The 22,238-nt window shown below is 41.4% G+C and overlaps 1 protein-coding gene across 4 annotated transcripts in view; it reads right to left on the bottom strand.

Annotated features, from left to right (window-relative positions):
- ARHGEF2 (Rho/Rac guanine nucleotide exchange factor 2) overlaps positions 1-22,238 on the bottom strand; it is a 924,267-nt gene that overhangs the window by 56,842 nt on the left and 845,187 nt on the right. For all 4 annotated transcript variants that reach the window (XM_044079827.1, XM_044079829.1, XM_044079828.1 and 1 more), the window contains 3 exons: positions 20,286-20,353; positions 7,576-7,617; positions 6,867-6,917 (listed from right to left, as the gene is read on the bottom strand). In XM_044079827.1, coding sequence (XP_043935762.1) covers positions 6,867-6,917; positions 7,576-7,617; positions 20,286-20,353 — 161 coding nt within the window. The remainder of the gene's footprint in view (positions 1-6,866; positions 6,918-7,575; positions 7,618-20,285; positions 20,354-22,238) is intronic.

The following is a 22,238-nucleotide window of genomic DNA, read 5'->3' as shown; positions in this document are numbered from 1 at the left end:
GCAGCTGGCTCAAAAGGAGGAAGAGTGAGTTTCTCCAAGACAAAGTTAAGATCCCAGGCTGGAGTTGGAGCTCTCCTGGGTGGCCTTAAGTTTTTGGCCCCTCTGAGGAACTGCTTGAGCAGTGGGTGAGAGAAAAGGGGATGCTCTGTGCTATAATGAGCTGAAATGGCTGAAACATGAATTATGATGGAGGAAAAGGACAAGCTCTTATGAAGCATCTCAGCTAAGTATTGTAGAATCTGAAATAAATTGTGTACTGCTGCTTTCATTCCTTGAGATTGGTTCCAGGCACAAAATCTTTTCCATTTTGCAGCATAAGATTTTCTGGTACTGGGCCTCCTTGCCTCTAAAATGATATCCATCACTGATTTGCTGAGGGATGGTAAAAGGAGAGCTTAAGTACTTAGCCAGGCTGCTAGGTTCAGGGTTTGCAGCTGAGGGTGCAGAATTTGGTTCTCCTGCTGAGACAACAGGGAAGGAGTCTGAGGCAGGTGCCATGGAGCTGTGTGTGACACACTGCGCAAGAGTGGGTACCAGTGTTAGCGAAGCCAGTCTGGTGCAATTAAAATCATTCTTGGCTTGTCCTGTTTGATCTTTAGCAGTACTTTGGATAGCAGAGGCAGAGGAGGAAAGGCATAGACTGATAGTTTTTTCCAGATGAAGGATAGAGCATCCACTTTCCAAGCTAGCTTTTGGGGAATCATTGTACAAAATTTGTCCAATTGATGGTTCCGGGGGGAGGCAAACAGGTCTATATCTGGGCTTCCCCATTTGCTTGTCAACATGATGAAAATCCTTGGTTCCAGTTTCCACTCGTGTGGGTCCATGAGGTTTCTGCTTAATCCGTCTGCCAGTGTATTTAGTTTTCCTGGCAGGAACTGAGCTTGTAGATTCACTTGGTAGCTCAAGGCTGTGCTCCACAATGCCATGGCTAGTCTGCAGAGGGGGTAAGAATGTGTACTCCCCTGCTTGTTTATGTACCACATCACAGTGGTGTTGTCCTGGAAGAATGTGGTCCTTGAAGGCTGTCAGTGCATTCTGTACAGCTAACACTTCCTTTTGATTTACGTGCAGGTGCATTTGACTTGGGTTCCATCTGCCCTGAATGCACTTCCCTGCCAGGTGAGGCCCCCTCCCCATACATAGTCTGATGCATCTGTTGTTAAAATCTGGGCGGAAGGGCGTAGTGTGAATGCTGAGCAGTACCCTGTTTTGGTGGCAGGCCTCTGCCCACCAAAGGAACTCTAGGCGTAGGCAAGGTATGATAGGAATCCTTGCTTCTAGATCCTGTAAATGTTGACATCATAGGCTTTTGAGATACCATTGTAGTTTCCTCATATGCAGCCTTACATATGGAATTAGAAGAATGCAGGAGGCCATGAACCCCAAGGCATGCAGTATTTGCCTTGCAGATAGCTGGGTTTTTGTGGCCACTTGTTTGAAGTAGGTTGCCAAATGAACCCATTTCTCTGGCATGAAAAAAGACATCTGTTAAGATGTATTCAAGCTTGCTCCCAGGAATATAATTACAATCATCCAGGTATGGGTATATTTGAATATTTCTTTGCCTGCAAAATGAAATGACTGGAGCTAGGCACTTTGTGAATACCCTGAGAGCAGTAGATAAGCCAAAGGGCAGTGCAGAGAACTGATAGTGCATGTAGCCTGTTTTGAAGTGTAGGTATCTTCTGCAAGACTCCCTGATAGGGATATGCAGGTATGCTTCTTTTAAGTCTAGTGTTGCTAACCATGCATCTTTGCCTAGCAAAGAAAGCAGCTGGTGAAGCATCAGCATTTTGAATTTTGGAATCCCCAGGAAGGTGTTTAGAGCAGAAAGGTCCAGGATAGGATGCCATGTATTGCCTTTTCTGGGTACTAGGAAAAGTCTTGAATAGAAACTTTGTACCTTTTCCTCTTCTGGTACCAACTGAATAGCCTCCATGTTTAAGAGAGAGAGTACTTGATTTTGGGCCTCTGCCCACTAATTTGGGGGTAGATCTGGCCACCCACTTGGAGTTGGTAATGTGTGGAAGTGAAATCTGTATCCTTGGGACACTACATTTATAACCCATTTGTCCAGGGTAATGAGTGCCCAGTTTTTGGCCTGCAGAGCAATCTTTCCGCCTAAAGGAGCATTCAGTTGGGAAGTGCTTGGAAATTTTAAAAGCAAGTCATTGAGACAGTTTTCCATAGGGGGGAGTCTTACTACTCCCAGATTTGGGTGTGGAAACACCCCACTGCTTAGTCTTGTGTGTCCCTTGGGACTGAAACCTGGGGTTTCTGCTGTGTCTGGGTTTGGCATGAGAAGACCTGGAAGGGGCCAGAAAGGACCAATTCTTAGAGGGCCAGTGCCTACTAAATCTAGGAGGCTGAACTAGTAAGAAATCTTTTGACAGTTTGCATAGATTTAGCTTTATCTTCCATCTTTTTAAGAACTTCCTCAGCCTTGTTGACAAACAGGCAGTCCTGATTTAAGGGAGCATCCAACAATTTAGCTTTAACATGATCAGGCAAAGATTGCTTCTTAAGCCAAGAATGCCTTCTGAACACAGACCCAGTAACAGCAGCCCTGCAAGAGGCCTCTAAAGAATCAAATCCACATTGCAAAGTATGTTTTCCAACCTGCTCAGCAGAATGCATTAAATCCTGTAATTCTTTATTTTCAGCACAGTCAGGAAACAACATCATTTTCTGTTTAAGCAATCCAATAACATTTTGTTGATACTTTAACATATGAAGCTGGCAGTTTAAAGCCCTAATGGCCAAGGTTGCAAAAGTGTAAACCTTCGTACCCCATCTATCCAGCACCCTGGAGTCTATCAGAGAGGGTAGGATTTTTAGCAGTAGAAGCCTTAATGCACTTGGGTCCCTGTGAAATAGTCTCTGGATCTGCAATAGGATTTTTAAAAAGGAACTTGTGTGAATCAGGAACCCTGTAATATCTGTCAGGTTTTCTGGGAGCAGGATGCAAAGAATCAGGAGCCAAACTAGATTCTGAAAAGGCATCATCAACAATGTCCAGTACAGGAGGTACAGCTAAAGGCCTATGCTGAGGCAGGAGTAAGAAATCCCTAAGCCTAATTTCTGAATCAGAAAAATCCTGGCTTTCCCAGTGGAAATGATCCCTTAGAGTATGTAAGGTTTCACCAAAAGAAAAATCCTCTGGAGGGAAGGCAGAGGGAATACAGTCCTCTACATCAGAATCCTCATAAGTAGATAAGGGCAAATCCAGATCATCAGAAGAATCAGAATCAGAATCCTGATCAGAAGATTCATAAACAGCTTCAGTCCTAAGTCTCTTAGAAGGGGGAGGTTGGCTTCCCCTGATTAGAGTTATACGATCTTCAGTCATTCTTATAATTTGTATTTTTAGGCATAGAGGCCTGAGCATGTGGTCTGGGCGTCGGTTTCTTAGGCATGGTTCGAGATTTTGGCCTAAATGAAGATGGAGGCATTGGTTTAATATGCAAATCCACAGGCCTGAATACACCCTCAGAAGCCAGTGCCTGCACAGTGGCTCCGGACCCATCCAAGGTAGAGACATCCGCAGGTTCCACAGTTGAAGCATCTCACGGCATACCGGACTCCGAATGGGTCTCAGTAGAGGCCTGCGAGTCAGAAATAGTGGGTATCAGGGGCTGTGAAAGCACCTTGAGTATCGGCGAACTGGCGACTGGCTTAGGAGAAATGTTGTCGGCAGTTTTGGACCTCAGCGGCCTGTCTTTATCTTTACATTTTTTCAGAATCCTGGTAGTCAGATGGCTAACCGACGACATTTCTGGATAATCAAACAGAGAACCGAAATATTTAGAGGCAAAGATATACCGACGACAGACAGCACGCTGATTAAATAAAGCACAAAACCAACAGCAAGGTACATTGTGATCAGGGCCTAGGCAAGGAATACAGTACGAATTAAAATCTTTGTGAGGTATTTGCTTTCCACAAGTAATGCAATTATTAACTTTTACTAACATCGGTAAGGGGCAAGAAAAAGTTTCCCCAATGGGGTACTTAACTTTAGTTGAAGACTTCGATTCTAAAACTTGTAAACGAAAATTTCAGGAGTTGGCCGACCGACACTTGCGAACTGCTTCTGCTTCGGGCACCGCACGGCAAGAAAGACTGATGTAATGGCGTAGGCTGCATGTTTTATACCCCTGATGACCTGACGTCATGGAAGAAGGGACAGCAACCGACGCAGGACCCAAGACTTTGCTAATCAGGCTGACTGAGGGCTACTGCAAGCAGATAACCCAAATGTAATGACTGCAACAGTGAAACATGAAGAACATCAACTGCTTTATATACATGCATTCTGAAAAAATAAGGACTTGATTTTGCTAGTTTATACTTAGCAATGAATACTAATTTTAATACTATACTTATAAATACAATGATTTTATTATCAGATATCTTACTGGATAATATGTTTTTCTTTCTTAACGTGAAGTATTATAAACAAGTTAAAGGAGTAGCGATGGGTGCTATTGTAGCCCCCTTCTATGCCACATTAGTCATGGCCTGGTGGAAAATTAAAATACTACCTACAGTTTTGAAATGTATTTTAAGAATGTTCTGTCAATGACTTGTTTTTTACATGGAAAGGTACTATAAAAGAGTGTGAAATATTTTTCAGAGTAGTTGAATCAAACAACAACTTTTTTTTAAATTTTACTATGGGTACCTGCGGTTGTCAAGTTAATTTTCTTGACCTAATTACTTCTTGCGACTATTTAAATAATAAAAATCTATAGGCGAGACACTTTTGTAATCACTCCCATTTGAGAAAACGAACATACCTTCTGGGTAAATGAGAAGAGGCTCGAGGGTAATAATTAAAGACCGTGATTTTGACATTGAACTGACTTTTATTATAAAGTTATTCACTGAGATAAAGTTACTTATTGACAGAAGTTAGCACAAGAAATATTAGAAATTGCGCAGGAAATAAAAAATAATAGGAACATTAAAGTTCAATCAATATTAAAAAAAGGTCTTGTCAAAAAGAAAGGAATAACTTTAAAAATATTGTGGGTTTTGTTTAGATATATGTTTGGACAGTGCTACTATAAATAACATAATTAAGGACAACTGAAACATTTTAAAAGGTAGCAGTAATTTACAAACAGTTATAGGTGATGAACATAACTTTACTTACAAAAAGTCTAAGAGTCTGAAAACCATGCTACATAAAGACAATTCTTTAGTTTTTCCACCTTAGAGGGATAAACAAAAAGGGATGTTTAAATGTGGCAGTTGTGAAATGTGCCAGTATGTATTAGAAGGTCAATTCATAATTTTGGATTATAAAAATAAGACAATACTGATCAGAGGGCACTGCACTTGTCACCATGGTTGGACGTTGGTATAATGGTTACGATATTAACTCCACAAACACAAGGTACAAGGTTTAATTTTCATGTTTGGAAGAGAAATTGGCTAGACTTACAATGGCGCACAAGGGCAGCTAGCCTAGTACTTATATATGACTCTATGAACCTATGAACCCAGTGTATGTTGCAATATGATACAATTGTTTAGCTTTTTACTTGGGGATGTCCACTAAGAAACTGAGCAAAAGAATGAATGAGCATTACTATGCAATAAAGACAAAAGATGTGAAAAATACTTTATATCAGCAATTACATGGTGATACAAGAAGCAAAAAATTATGTTAGTATTTTCAAACAAGTGTTACATGACAGTAGGAAAGAGAAATATAATAATAAAACTGAATATACAGAGGGGTACTTTAGCAGTTAAGATTAGGTGTAGAGAAAACTCAAGAGTTGAAAGAGATGATTAACATAAAATGCTTTTTAAGCAATCGTTATTTGACAAATAAATAACTTATTGTGTTTTTAAATAATTGGTTTAAGATAATACTGAACGATGAGGTCATTTAACAGAAGTGTTGTATAAAATGAGTAAGTGAGACTAGTGTTAAAAAGTCTAAGTTGTTGAAGGACGAAAGCACTAAATAAATACAAGTCTGCTTTAGCCTTTGGGGTTTTTTTTGCAACCCTGTGTACTAAGAAATTCCCTTATAATGATATGGTTTTGCTGTGACACAGATGCGAAGTCCAAAACACGAAGGCCCTCTAGTGAATGGTGTCCAGATGGGCTCCCAAGAGCAAGACTTGTTTTGTGCATGGTGGGTATGACGTTGGCATGTTCAAAGAGTGTCCTAGGTTTTCAAAGCAGGCTATGGTGAATTGCAGTGCCCTCTGCATTTCAAGATTGGTGCCTGAATTATGTCACCATCCAGACATACGTAAATGTAGACTGCCCTCCCTTGGTCCTGCAGGAGAAAGTTACTGAAGCATGGCACTTTGTGAACATCCTAACTGCAGGAGATAAGCCAAAGGGTAAGGCAGTTAATTGAAAGGGGGAACTTCTACTTTGAATCTCATGTAATACCTGTTCTCCATGGTTATAGGTATATGAAGGTAAGCCTCTTTCAGGTGCACACGAAGGTTTGAGAAAACAGGAGAGGTAGAACGGTTTACAAAAGTAGTACCTTGAACTTTGATGCTGAAAAAGTGACTATAAAAAAGAAAGACATTATCAATAACAAAAGTTCTGCCTTAATGAAATGCTTCACTGGGGCTGTTTTTGGATATATGCTTTAAGAGATGAGGACATGATTAATAACATTATTAACAATAATAGTAAAATAATAGCAATAAAGTCTGCATTGATGAAACTCATTAACAGTGTTGCTATGTTTGTTGAGCTTTGGAAAGGAATCCATTTCATGAGGCTTTCTGCACGAGAACAAGAAACTGTACATACGTGCATTTACAGTTATGTGACAAGATTAATCTTCACTCCCAAGTTCTGCAGTTGAAGTTTCCACTAACCTGCAATCCATGTAGCAGTCCATATAAATTCACCAGCTTCTGGAAAACCTCCTGTCAAAGAAGGGATCAAAACCATCAATTTAATATTTCAAAAAAGATGGAACTATGAACACACAGGCAGAAAAATGCAAATTATTTGGAAAGGGCGTACTTCATTGCACAGCAAAGTAACTAAATAGTATCAGTTCTGACATGCATAAAGTCTTGGAACTATCTGTTCACACCTCATCTTAAATGTGTGAGCAAATGCTTTCTAATCACATTTGGGGTATTACTAACAACAAAAAAGACTAAAAATAAATTGCTCATTGAAAGCAGGCACAGAGCAGTCTCATATATGGAGGGAGACAGAAGTTCTAGTTAGTGCCTACATATTACCAAATACAGTTCCCACTAACAGAAACAGGTTTCCCTAAATGGGAAGAAAACCAAAACAATGTTATTACTGTTGCAAAACTGAAGACTAGATTACTCTAGGCTACAAGGAAAAAAGGGCTCTAATCTTAAATCAGTCATTCTTCCAAGACATCATTTAAGTTAGTTTCTTGGGATGAAAAAATAATGAATAACATTTGCAAGAAAGCTTTATGCACGTGACAACACTTTACTGTTAAGTAAAACATGTTATCATATTCACTAATCAGTGATGAGGAAGACCTGAAAACAAAAAAACAGCCTCTAGCAAGATTAAGCCAAGTGTGTGTTTTACCTCCTGTGGGGACTTCTGTTGCAACTGGTTTCCATTTCGATCCTGTAAATAGACCACTGGGTTAGACTCAAACTCTTTAAAACATTTGCCTTAGTTTTAACAGTACAGATATATTTTTCTCTTCCCTTCTGAAAGAACTGGAGCCCCAACAGTTACTCTAGATAGATTTGGATTCTCTGAAATATTTGTTCATGAGTCAGACAATATATAGGAAAGCTTACCTCAGAAAGTCAAAAAAATAACAAAAAATCTCAGATATTTTTTTCATGTCCCTAAACCCATGTTCACTAAAACAGTATAAAGCAATGCATGAAATATTAAGCACTTTTTGTGGTCATGTTGAAGGGTCACCCTTTACATGGAGACAGACAGTTCATCTGCATTCTTGAATTGGTGTGGAGCAGAGATGGTGAAACATTCACAATTCTGGGATAAGATTATTTGGTATGTATTGGGTCTCTTTCTATAGGACAATGTGTGGGCATTGTAAGAGCAAAATTAAACAAAATGTTGTTAGGTATATGACATCACAGTGAAAAAGAAGAAAGGTGGTCATATCCCATCTCGCACTGCTACCCTTACAAAAAAGGAGGATACTATAGCAATAACCCATGCCTGGGTGTGGGTAATGCGGGATTTAAAGACATTGTAAGAGCAAAATTAAAAAAAATGTTGTTAGGTATATAACGTCACAGTGAAAAAGAAGAAAGGTGGTCATATCCCATCTCCCACTGCTACCCTTACGAAAGGAGGTATGACATTATTTAAAAAGAAACAATTACTTTTCTTAAATAATGGCATTGTATAATGCCTCTTTGCTGCCCTTCAATAAGCAATGGAGATTCGCTATGTTAAAGGAGTTTAACACGGAGATCTCCGTGTCGCTATGTTAAACTCTTTTAACACAGCGAGCAGACAGTTTTAAAAAGACTTATACTAATGGAAAAGTCCGACCAGACCTTTTCCATTAGTATAAGTCGATTTACAACGTGCACGCTGGCCAATCAGCGTGCACGTTTTGGAATATTAATAGGGGGTCATGGTATAATGAGGAACTAGGTGGGGCTTACAGAAGCACCTTCCAATAAAGAATAAGGCAGGAGGAGGCTTAGATAAACAGAAGCTATTTCTCAGAAATGAGAATTTAGTGCACTAAAGAAAGGTATAAACCTAGCCTTAAGCACCAAAGAAAGGTATAAACCTAGCCTTAAGCACCAAAGAAAGGTATAAACCTAGCCTTAAGCACCATTTTACCATTAACAAAAATGATTCCACAACACAAACAAAAGATCATTGACTTTAATGACTGGCAACAGATGAAGGCACTAAAGGCAGTGATGTCTCAATATCCGAGTTAAAAAAAAAAAAAAAACGAACTTCTCCTCTTCACCCACAGGAGGCTGGAGTGATGAAAGTTTGGCTACTAAATAACTAACCACTGGTGCAGAGCCAGGAATAAGCAGGTGGCCAGCTCACACTGACTTCAGGAGTCATCTGAATTATAAGTGTGCATGTGGTACCAACATGCCACACACTGGCATAGTGCATTTGGCAGTGCATGCTGATATTGCTACACTTGGTATCACATAATTGGGAAATATTACAGAGGACCTGAATCAAACTACTTTTTTAAAATTTTACTGTGGGTATTGAGAACCACATGTAAGGGATGGACATGCTAAACATGGTACCACATGCAGCATGTAACACATTGCAATATACTGATATACTGTACTTGGTACATGATACAATACACGTGCCACACATGGCATCACATGCAACATTCTGACATATTGGAACCACAAGCAACATGCTGTAAAACTCCACTTCATACCACATGCAAAATGCTTAAGATATTCATCTTCACCCCCATAACAGTGTTTACATGATTAAATAAATTCATATGGAAAGATGTAGCAATAATCCATTCGGCAGTGCTGTCCCTCATTAGCATAAGTGAATTTGAATAATCATAGTCTTCAAAAATGGTGGTGTGGGGCAGGTCGCAGTTTAAGAATCAACATAAGGTAAAGAAATACAAAAAGATGCAGAATATGGTATGCCAGTACGAGGAACTCTTACTGGCTCAGGTTGTCAGGACTCAGTCAAGAACAATACACTTCCAGGTGCAGTGTCTGCTGTATATTTAACAACTAGGTTTGCAAGGTTACAATGCAGTATAACTAACTGCTGAACAAAAACAAGTCATCCATTTAATAAGATCACAGACTCAAGCCCTGCTGGAAGTAAACACTTGAAAGGACACTAGGTAACTAAATAAATTACCAGTATTCACTTCTGGTTTGAAAGTTTGCAAAACAATCACTTTAAAGAAATATGCTTTTGTAACTCTAACACAAACTCCAGCACGGAGCCTTGGCCACTTTTTCTTCCTCTCATTTTTATTTATCACTTCCTACTTACGGAAGACAAGGCATTAAATAACAATTTTGTGCTTTCATCTCCATCTATACAAACAGAAAGTACAGTTGTACACACTTACTATAAATGTAGATGTTCGAGTGTATTCACTGTTGCAGTCATTACACTTGGTTTATCCTGCTGGCAGGCTACCTTCAGTCGGCCTGAATTCCAAAGTCTAGGTCCTGCATTGGTTGCTGTCACCTCTTCCCTGATGTCAGTGCGCCAGGGGTATAAAAGATGCAGCCGATGCCATTTTCTTCAGTTTTTCTTGCCCCAGATGTCAGGTGCCCCCAAAAGGGTAGGCTAAAAATGTGCCAATAAAATATGCATGCACCAAAATATATATTACACCTTCATCTACAAGCAAATTCACCACATAGGTTGTACAGATTAGAGAAGTGCAGATAAGTTCCAGCAAAGAGATGGGGGATGGTGGGTGGGTAACCTGGACTGCAACAGTGAATACACTCCAACATCTACATTTATGGTAAGTGTACACAACTGTACTATGTTCTTCGTGTTTCACTGTTGCAGTCATTACACTTGGGTTGAATGCCAAAGCTATGGTTGGGAGGCTAGAGCTAAATAGCATTAGGAGCGGCTATGAGGCCCTGCAGAACTGCAGTGTCAAAGCCTGCCCTGGATTTACAGTAGAGTGGTAAATGATAGTGCTTTGTAAAGGTGTGCACTGAACTCCAGGTAGCAGCCTCTAAAATGTCTTTTGTTGGTACTCCCCTGAGGAAGGCTGCTGAAGTGGCTGCTGCTCTGGTTGAATGTGGCCTAATGCCCTTAGGCACTGGCTTGCCATGTTGCAAATAGCAGAAACGAATGCAGTAGCCTATCCACTTTGAAATAGTCTGCTTTGAGATAGCCTTTCCTTGTGATCCTGCAGCATATGCCACTAGTAGTTGCTCTGTCTTCCTGAAAGCTTTGGTTCTGTTCAAGTAGAAGCGTAGCTGTCTGTGCATGTCCAAAGAATGCAGAATTCTCTCCCCCTTATTCTGTGGGTTTGGATAAAAAGTAGGCAGATGAATAGTTTGGTTAAGGGCCACACTGGACACTACCTTAGGCATAAATGTCAGGTTTGTCCTCAGAGAAACCCTGTCTGGATAAAAAATGATAAAAAGTTCCACAGCCATGAGTGCCTGTAGCTCTGAGACTCGCCTTGCAGAGGTTACTGCTAGGAGCAGAGCTGTTTTCCAAGATAAAAACTTTATATCAGCTGTAGTGGCTGGCTCAAAAGGAGGCAGGGTGAGTTTTCCCAAGACATAATTGAGGTCCCATGCAGGTACTGGTGATGATCTTGGAGGCCTTAAGTTTTTGGCGCCTCTGAGGTACTGCCTTAACAAAGGATGAGAAAAGATTGGTGGCTCTGTATTGTAATGAGCTGAAATGGCAGAGGCATGAATTTTAATTGATGAAAAGGATAGGCCTTTGTCCAGCATCTCAGTTAAGTATTGCAAAATCTGAGGAATATTTGGTACAGCTGTGTCAATTCCTTGTGCCTGATTCCATGCACATAATCTCTTCCATTTTCCAGCATAAGATTTTCTGGTACTAGGCCTTCTGGTCTCCAAAATGACATCCATCACAGCTTTAGTGAGTGGCGCGTTTTGTATGACTACATTATCTGCCATGCTGCCAGATTTAAGGTCTTTAGTTGGCTGTGCAGGATCTGATTGTTTTGTTGGGATAGTAGATGAGGTATTTGAGGCAAGGTCCAAGCCGGGCATTGAGACAAGTTCCTTAGGATTGGATACCAGTACTGGCGGGGCCAGTCTGGGGCAATCAGCATCATCTTTGGCTTCTCTTGTCTGACCTTTAGGAGTACCTTGGGGAGGAGAGGCAGTGGAGGAAAGGCATATACTGCTAAGTTTTTCCAGCTGAAAGATAGTGCATCCACTTTCCATGCTTGTCTGTGATAAGTCCTTGTGCAGAATCTTTTTATTTGGTAGTTGTGAGGAGAGGTAAATACATCTATATCCGGTCAACCCCATTTCCTTGTTATCATGCTGAAGACTTGTGGATCCAATTTCCACTCATGGGGATCCATGAGGTTTCTGCCTAGTTCATCTGCCAGAGTATTTATCTTTCCTGGCAGGAATTGTGCCTGCAGATGTACTTGGTAAGTCAATGCTGTGTCTCACAAAGTCATGGCCAGTCTGCAAAGGGGGGTAAGAATGAGTGCCTCCCTGCTTGTTTATATACCACATGACCATAGTGTTGTCTGTCTTTATCAGTAGTTGTCCCGGATGAAGTAGGTCCTTGAAGGCTGTCAGGGTATTCCGAACAGCTAGCATCTCTTTTTGATTGATATGTAGATGCATTTGGTTTGCGGACCACTTGCCTTGAATACATCTTCCTGCCATGTCTGCCCCCCAAGCATAATCTGATGCATCCGTTGTTAATGTCTGCCTGGCTGGGAGTAAGGTGAATGGCTGTCCCTTGTTCTGGTGACAAGCCTTCGCCCACCATTGAAACTCCTGTTGCAGGTAGGGAATGAGGGTAATTATTGTTTCCAGGCTGAGGCAATGTTGAGTCCAAACACTTTTTAGGTACCACTGAAGTTTCCTCATATGCAGTCTCACATATGGAATTAGTAGAATGCAGGATGCTATGAAGCCCAAAGCCTGCAGAATTTTTCTTGCAGATAACTGGGCCTTTGTTGCCAACAGGTTGAAATAGGTAGTCAGTTGCCTTTGTTTGTCTGGCGTGAGATACACCATCTGGGTAGTTGTATTTAAGCTTGCACTCAGGAATATTATCTCTTGAGAGGGTACCAGTTTTGATTTCTTTTCGTTGACCGTGTACCCTAGGCCTGTTAGAAATCTCTTTACAAACACCAGATGCTGTAGCAGAATGTCCTTGTTCTCTGCTTGAATGAGGCAGTCGTCCAAGTAAGGATATATTTGTATTCCTCTTTGTCTGCAGAATGCAATTACTGGTGCCAGGCACTTTGTGAAGACCCTGGGCGCAGTAGATAAGCCAAAGGGCAGTGCAGAGAATTGGTAGTGCATTGAGCCAGCTTTGAATCTGCGGTATCTTCTGCATGTTTGTCTGATTGGGACATGCAGGTATGCCTCTTTTAGGTCTAAAGTCACAAGCCAAGCCTTCTTGCTCAGCATGGGCAGAAGTTGTTGTAGAGTCAACATTTTGAATTTTGGTATATCCATATATGTGTTTAGAATAGATAGGTCCAGTATTGGTCTCCAGGTCTTGTCCTTTCTTGGTACCAAGAACAGTCTTGAATAAAATCCTCATTCCTGCTCTTGCTCTGGTACTTGTTGAATGGCCCTCATGTCCACGAGGGATGAGACTTGCTTTTGCGCCTCTGCCCATTGATGTTTTGGCAGATCTGGCCAACCGTTTTTCCTTGGCAGGGTATGGAAGTGAAATTTGTAGCCTTGTGACACTATGTCTAGGACCCATTTGTCCTGTGTTATAATGTGCCAATTTTTGTGAAAAAAGTGCTAGTTTTCCCCCTAAAGGTGCTGCCAGAAGATAAGTGCTTGGTGTGGGCAGGGGGAAGTCATTGGGACTGTTTCCTGTATGGCTGTGATTTGTCTTCTCCACTTTTGGAGGTAGAAGCACCCCATTGTTTAGAACTGTACGTACCTTGGGGCTGGGATCTGCCTCTTGGGCGTCTGTATCTGCCCCTTTTAGGTCTGTCTGACACTGGAAAGGACCAATTCTTTGTAGGCCATTTTCTGCTAAATCTTGGAGGCTATACCTGTAAGAAATCTTTAACGTTTTGCATAGATTTAGCTTTGTCGTCCACTTTCTTTAACACCTCTTCTGCTTTAACACCAAACAAGGTATCATGCTGTAATGGAGCATCTAATAATTTTGCTTTGACATGATCAGGTAGATTTTGTTCCTTTAACCAAGCATGCCTCCTGATGACAGAACCCGTAACAGCGGCCCTGCAGGAGGCCTCCAAAGAATCAAAACCACATTGTAAAGTATGCTTTCCAACTTGGTCAGCTGCATGCAATAAATCCTGCATTTCTTTGTTTTCTGCACATTCATAATTTATCAACATTTTCTGTTTAAGCAGTGACATAATATATTGCTGATGTTTGAGCATATGAAACTGACAATTTAAAGCCCTTATAGCCAAGGTAGCAGAAGTGTAAATCCTTTTTCCCCATCTGTCCAATGCCCTAGAATCCCTGTCAGAGGGGTAGGGTTTTTTGCAGTGGAAGCCTTGACCCCTTTGGGACCCAGAGAGATAGTTTCTGGGTCAGCTGCAGGGTTTTTGAAAATGAATTTATGACAGTCAGGAACCCTATAGTACCTGTCCGGCTTAACAGGAGCTGGAGGTAAGGAGTGAGGGGTCAGACTGGACTCTGAAAATACATCATCTACAATGTCTAACACAGGTGGAATAGCTAGGGGCCTGTGTTGTGGTAGTAAAAGGAAGTCTCTGAGCCTTTTCTTAAGATTCTGAAAAATCTTGGCTCTCCCAGTGGAAATGCTCCCTCATGGTATGCAAAGTTTCCCCAAAAGAGTAATCCTCAGGAGGAGAGGCTGAAGGGATAGATTCTTTAGCATCAGAATCCTCATAGGGAGGAAGAGAGTATTCCTGATCAGAAGAGGAATCAGATGAAATGGAAACCTGATCTGAAGATTCACATTCTGTCTCTTGCCTAGGCCTTTTATCAGGAGGGGGATGGGAACCCCTGATCAAAGTAATTAAGTCTTCGGCCATTTTGAGCATCTGTTTTTTGGGCATGGAGGCCTGTCCATGAGGCTGTTGTACTTGTTTCTTTGTCTTTAAAGGTGCTTTAGTCTTTGCCTTTGAAGCTGAAGTCGTTTTAATGTACAATTGAGTAGGTCTGAAAACACCCTCAGAAGCTGATGCCTGCTCAGCGGCTCCGGACCCATCTGAGGGAATAGTCTCCGAAGGCCCAATACCTTGAGCTTCCAGTGGCCTAGTCGACTCCATGTGGGAGTCGGTAGCGGCCTGCGGGTCTAAAGTAGCGGGCATCAGGGGCTGCGAAGGTGCCTCACTGAGAACCGGCGACTGGCTTAGAAGAAGCCTCATCATTGGTTTTGGACCTCAGATGCCTGTCTTTTTCTTTGCGTTTCTTGTGAATTCGGGTAGTCGGATGGCTATCCGACGACATCGTATAATTAAATCTTCTGCCAAAATAGTGTAACGCAAAATCGTACCAACGCTTAATAGTGCGTTGGTTAAATCTAGCACAAAACCGTCAACTAGCAACGTCGTGGTCAGGGCCTAGGCAAGGAATACAGTAAGAATGAAAGTCCTTATGAGGTATTTGCTTCCCACAAGAAATACAATTATTAACTTTTTCTGACATCGGTTTGGAGCAAGAAAAAAATTTCCTCAACGGGGTGCTTAGCTTTTAATGAAGACTTCGGATCTGAAATTCGAACACGAAAATCTCAGGAGTCGGCCGACCGGCACTTGCGAACTGCTTATGCTTCGGGCACCGGGCGGCAAGAAAGACTGAAGAAAATGGCGTCAGCTGCATCTTTTATACCCCTGGTGCACTGACGTCAGGGAAGAGGCGACGGCAACCGACGCCGGACCTAGACTTTGGAATTCAGGCCGACTGAGGGTAGCCTGCCAGCAGGATAACCCAAGTGTAATGACTGCAACAGTGAAACACAAAGAACATCTGTATGTTTACCTTTACAGGTACTACTGTTGTTGTTCACTATAAACAACAAAGCAAATAAAAATTTCATATTTTCTTTCCTTCTGCATTCTGCAGCCAATTCACAAACCTGCTTTCATGCCTATATCAACAAAACTGGAAGAGAAGTACCACCAACTAAGTTCTCTTTCCCAGTATGGATGAAAGCCCAAGCTCACCTTCCAGTAGCGTCATCACGTCATCCAGAGATAAACCCAGCCTTCTCCTCCATTAGCTACCAAGAGTTAGTCCTTTCCCGTTTACCATTTATCTCTCGGTCACAGTGAAGATGGAGTACATGGACAGTGTTTCCTTACAATACAGACCTGACTGCATAACAGTTTGACATGCTATAATTTAGACCATTTTTTTAACGTCATTTATCATGGATGGACAAGGTACATTCAAAGGCAGAAATGCAAAAGGATCAATTACTTCCTACAACAAAATACACACGCTCAGGAAGCTTTTATGTTACCCTATTCTTTACATTGTAAGGACATTATTTTGCAGCAATGACTACTTCTTCTTTCGGCTGCCCCCGTTAGGGGTCACCACAGCAGATCAATTGTTTCCATTTCTTCCTGTCCACTGCATCTTGCTCTGTCACACCAACCACCTGCATGTCCTCTCTCACCACATCCATAAACCTTATCTTAGGCCTTCCTCTTTTCCTGTTACCTGGCAGCTTCATCCTTAGCATCTTTTTTCCAATATACTCTGCATCCCTCCTCAGCACATGTTCAAACCAACATAATCTTCCTCTCTGGCTTTGTTTCCAAACCTTCCAACCTGGGCTGACCCTCTAATATACTTATTCCTAATCCTGTCCATCCTCGTCATACCCAGTGCAAATCTTAACATCTTCAACTCTGCCACGTCAAGCTCTGACTCCTGCCTTTTTGTCAATGCCAGTGTCTCCAACCCATATAACATAGCTGGTCTCACTACCCTCTTGTAGACCTTCCCTTTCACTCTTACTGGTACTTGTCTGTCACAAATCACTCCTGACACTCTTCTCCACCCAATCCATCCTGCCTGTACTCTTCTTCACCTCTCTTCCACACTCACCATTACTCTGAACTGTTGATCCCAAGTATTTAAACTCATCCACCTTTGCCACCTCTACTCCCTGCATCCTCACCATTCCTCTATCCTCCCTCTCATTCACACACATATATTCTGTCTTAGTCCTGCTGACCTTCATTCCTCTTCTCTCTAGAGCATATCTCCACCTCTCCAGCGTCTCCTCCACCTGTTCCCTACTCTCACTACAGATCACAATGTCATCTGCAAACATCATAGTCCACGGGGACTCCTGTCTGATCTCGTCTGTCAACCTGTCCATCACCATTGCAAATAAGAAAGGGCTCAGAGCTGATCCTTGATGTAATCCCACCTCCACCTTAAACACATCCATCACTCCCACTGCAGACCTCACCGCTGTCACACTACCCTCATACATATCCTGCACCACTCTTACATACTTCTCTGGCACTCCCGATTTCCTCATACAATACCACAACTCCTCTCTAGGTACCCTGTCATATGCTTTCTCTAAATCCACAAAGACACAATGCAACTCCTTCTGACCTTCTCTGTACTTCTACATCAACACTCTCAGAGCAAACATCGCATCTGTAGTGCTCTTTCCTGGCATGAAACCATACTACTGATCACTAATCATCACCTCCCTTCTTAACCTAGATTCCACTACTCTTTCCCATAACTTCATGCTGTGACTGATCAATTTAATCCCTCTGTAGTTACTACAACTCTGCGCATCACCCTTATTATTAAAAATCTGTACCAAAACACTTTTTCTCCATTCCTCAGGCATCCTCTCACTTTCCAAGATTTCTAGTTAAAAACTCCACTGCCATTTCACCTAAACACCTCCATGCTTCCACAGGTATGTCATCTGGACCAACAGCCTTTCCGTTCTTCATCCTCTTCATAGCTATCCTTACTTCCTCCTTGCTAATCCACTGCACTTCATTATTCACTATCCGCACATCATCCAACCTTCTCTCCCTCTCATTCTCTTCATTCATCAGCCCCTCAAAGTACTCTTTCCATCTGCTCAACACAGTCTCCTCGCTTGTGAGTACGTTTCCCTCATTATCCTTTATCACCCTTACCAGCTACACATCTTTACTAGCTCGGTCCCTCTGTCTAGCCAATCGGTACAGGTCCTTTTCTCCCTCCTTAGTGTCCAACCTTTTATACAACTCTTCATACGCCTTATCCTTAGCCACCTCTCTCTTTGCCATGCACCTCATCTCCTTATACTCTTGTCTACTTTCTTCATCTCTCTGACAATTCCACTTCTTCTTCACCAACCTCTTTCTCTGTAGCACTGACTGCACTGGCTTATTACTGATCCCACAAAATAGTGAAGCTGTGTGATGAATGAGGGCTTTCCAGCTACTCCCATGATCTAAACTTTCTAAACAATAAGCTCGCTATCCAAATGTGGTACTGCTTTCACTCCTCTCTGCTTCTTAATAGGAAGAAATGTTTAAAAGGCTAGTACATGGCAAACATTTCAGTCTACATATCGGTTTTGTACATAGGGAGCAAACCAAGGCTTCTCTATCACAAAACAAACCCTTAAATAAGAAGTCTCTCCTATACAGAAGCTAGAAGTTAAAGATTCTGTGTCTCTTCTTGGTAGTGATATAATTACATAATTCTACATATATCTTAACAAGCTCCATAATTAACAATGTCTATCAACTGCCTGGGGAGTGGAGGGATCTTTATAAAAATTAAACTCCATTTACATTTATTATTATTTCCCATTTTATGGCACAAGTGAGCTATGCTTTCTTGGCTCAGTTCAAACTGCCTGCTTTAGCACCCCAAGCAGGGAAACTGTTAAGGCAGAACCCTTATCCGCCATGCCCATACTGGTAAACATTCTCCTCTTCCTCTCATTAGAGTCAGCATACCACACAAATGTTTTCCTGCATTCATTATGAAATGCTGTCACATCCCACCCTTTATCTCTTCAATTTACACTTAGAAAGGTGGAAAAAATCAGCACAACCACTAATTTATAGAAAAGAATTCATAGCAGCTGCTTCATACATCTCTCTGTAGTCACTTTCTAAAGAATTATAGTCAAACCTCATTCTTGAGCACCAGATCTGACATAACATACACCCTGCCTCCACATCGGGTCTATATTAGAACATCGACGTTTCAAAACTTTGAATGTTCTAATATCGACCCCTATTCAGCGATAGCTGAAAACATCGAACATATAGAACAGCGATTTTTTTCCTAGGGCAAAAAACACATACACACAACACAAGCACACCAAACAAACAGCAATCCACACACATACACCTAAAATCTTACACTTAACCCTACACTAAACCATACACACAGCACTAACTATCCACTTACCTTAACCCAAACCCTAACCCTAAGGTCTGTCACTATCGCACACTCACCTACCCCACCCTAACCCTCACATACACACAATCGCACACTTACCTGACCCGTGCCCTAACCCTAATTCACCTAACCCACCCTAACCCTCACGCCCACACAATCAAACACATACCTAACCTGCGCCCTAACCCTAACTCACCTAACCCGCCCTAACCCTCACATCCACACAATCGCACACATACCTAACCTGCACCCTAACCTTAACTTACCTGAACCCGACCCTTAACTTTCCACCACAGTGCTGAAAATACCGAAGCAAGGAAAAAAATTTGGTTTTCTGTTGCTTCGATATTTTCAGCTTTCACTGAATAGGGGTCGATATTAGAACATTCGAAGTTTTGAAGCTTCGATGCTCTAATATAGACCCTCCACATCAATGAGTTGAAAGGCTACATTTTGCATAAGCTCTAGTACGGTTTTCCAATCATTACAACAGCCATAAGGAATACAGATAATTACCTAATGTCCCCAAATTGCGGCTTCCTCTTCTCTCCTGTGTTGATAAATGTGTGTACACAGCTCTCTCTGCTTCTTCTAATTACTGCAATAAGTAGAGCCAGAAGCATGCATGCCCCTAGCAAATCTTGCCATAGTCAACACAGGGAAGGAAAAAAAATCCTATGCCATATTTATAAATCACCTGTTTTGAAGTTAATGGCGTTTGCACCTCATTTCTAGGTACTGCTTGACCGAAATCAATTAGGATTTAATAGAACAAAATTCTTTACATTACCTACTGCAGTGCTGAGAATGCCACTAGAAGACACTAAACTTATTCCTTTCAAGAATTATTTTAACAGTAAAGAAATATGTAGCTAAAAGACTTATTACAAAAGTATGTCAATATCTTAATCATCTGACATGCACGTGCGCACACATGTAGGCATGTATGAAATCACAATCACACATATATACAGACATACATGTGACATAAGAAAAAATATAAAAAACGGCAGATGATATACAAAAATCTTTACAAATAAAAATATCTCTGGTACCAAGAATGTTTAGTTCATTTATTAGATCACTTAATCCATTTAGTCAAATATGCTAGTTCCCACAAAATACAAAGCGAAATTATCTGCATTCCTTCACAAAAATAGCATCAAAATTGAATTACTGATCTCTAAAGTACAGAAAGTCAGGAGTTTACATTACCCTTTGGACTGTGTCTGAATTCATTCTGCAGAAGTCTGTAGATCCATTGAGACTCTGATCATCTCCATCTAAAATCAGAACATCATCACTAAATTCAGGACATCAGAATTACACATGAATAAATGCAGAAATTAAGTAAGCAGAGAGAATGAGCATAAAGCAGATACTTAGCCAGGAATACAGGGTATTTGCACGGAAGCTCATTTGTACTCAAAACACATTATCCTGATGAAACAGGTCTAAAAAGTAGGAAGTAATACCAACAATGACTGGAGAGTCTGGTTCTGTGGTGCAGAATGATGGAGCCCTTATTGTGACTTGGGTGTCTAGGGTCAATTAACTGCCCAGGCACTGGAAAAGCTGGAAGACATGCGAATAGGTGTCACCTGCTAGACTTTCCCAGGAGTTGGAAGGGTTCATGTATGTTCCTGCACCTAGGCGATACCTACATTACACACCACCAGAATTCAAAATTATAGCCTGCTGAAACCATGGAAGCTTCTGCTGTGCACAGTACAGAGGTGGGCAAAATACATGTGGAAGGGCAGCATTCGGAGCATTACTGGTATGACATTGTTAGCAGGTATGGAATACAATGAATGCAGTGCTGTTAGGGTGCAATTACCTGAACAGGAATTGTTATGTTCCTGAATGACATATGCATCAGGCAGCAACATACCGGGGCCATGTCATACTAAAGGAATACATATGGACTGTGAGTCATGTGGTATACAAACACATTCTAGGTTGTCTGGGACAACCAAACACTGACAGGCTAAAGGCCTGCGGGAGAGTTGATCAATGTTGCCAGGTAAGCAGCAGGTGGAAGCATTCTCTGGCACACTGTGTAAGTTGGGGGGTGAAGGCCAAATACTGTCAAGAAGAGAGAGCTAGTATGGAGGAATGGGCGAGGGGCTAATTTAGGGTGGTGGGATCTTACAGTCAATTACAGCTAGACTATGCACTGGGCAGTTTGGGGGAATTCTGAATATTGACAAGCTTTGCGTTAGTGGGATTGGAGGAATCTGATCACTGTTAGGCTGTTTTTCAGCTGGTAGAAGAACAAACCAATTTGTCTGGTACCACTGTTCCACTTGCCTTTTTCAGCAGCGCCAACAAAGGGATAGGTATTCTACATGCAGGAGTGCTCCCTTACCACAGACTGCTGCATTTTATTATCAGCAGTGCTTTACAAATGCAGTGATAAAAGTCTGCAGAGTCTGAGGCAGCGTGGATCCCTGAATCAGCTGTAGCCACCATGAGGTCTTTAGTCCATAGCAAGCTTACTGGACGGTCAGTAAGTCATTCATGAATCATGGCTCATGCTTTTAAATAGAAACAGCCAGTGTAATTAACTATATTTTCTGCTGTAACACACTTCTTTTACATACATATACATGTGTGTGTGTTTGTGTGTGTGTATAAAATCACAGTGGATCACAAACTGTGCTGCCTATGGCTTACCTTATGGAATCAACTAAGTGGAAATTAACATTAACTTATCAATGGCTACTGACCATCAATTGCAGTCTAACTTTAATAGCACAGCTGCGGAGATGCTGAGATTTCTGGCTTCAGCTGTGGAGATGCTGAGTTGCATCAGTCTCCCGGGACTAAGGCGCAGCAGTGATACTTCAGCTATTAATACTCTACTGCTGTATATGATGCTGCTTTTGGGTATAAAATAAAGAGTGAGCTCTGTGTGTGGGAAGTACTGTAACTGCCTATCACTTCAGCTGGGGAGCTCAACGATTAATTTAATTTGGAAAACACATCAATTCATTTTGTTATACATATTCCAAAGCTAACAAATAACTGATTAAAACTGCATTTCCATTACTTAAAAGTTAATCTACTTTTATTTTTAAATGTTACACAACTCTAGTATTATATTTATACTTTGTGCAAGCGTGGGTGTGCATACCACACATTTATTTTTGCATATATTGTAGC

The sequence above is a fragment of the Protopterus annectens genome, chromosome 8.part0 (assembly GCF_019279795.1).
Source record: "Protopterus annectens isolate FY-2018-M chromosome 8.part0, PAN1.0, whole genome shotgun sequence".
Classification (NCBI taxonomy): domain Eukaryota; kingdom Metazoa; phylum Chordata; order Ceratodontiformes; family Protopteridae; genus Protopterus; species Protopterus annectens.
The sequence above is the reverse complement of the archived record's forward strand: the minus strand, read 5'-3'. Positions and strand labels throughout refer to the sequence as shown.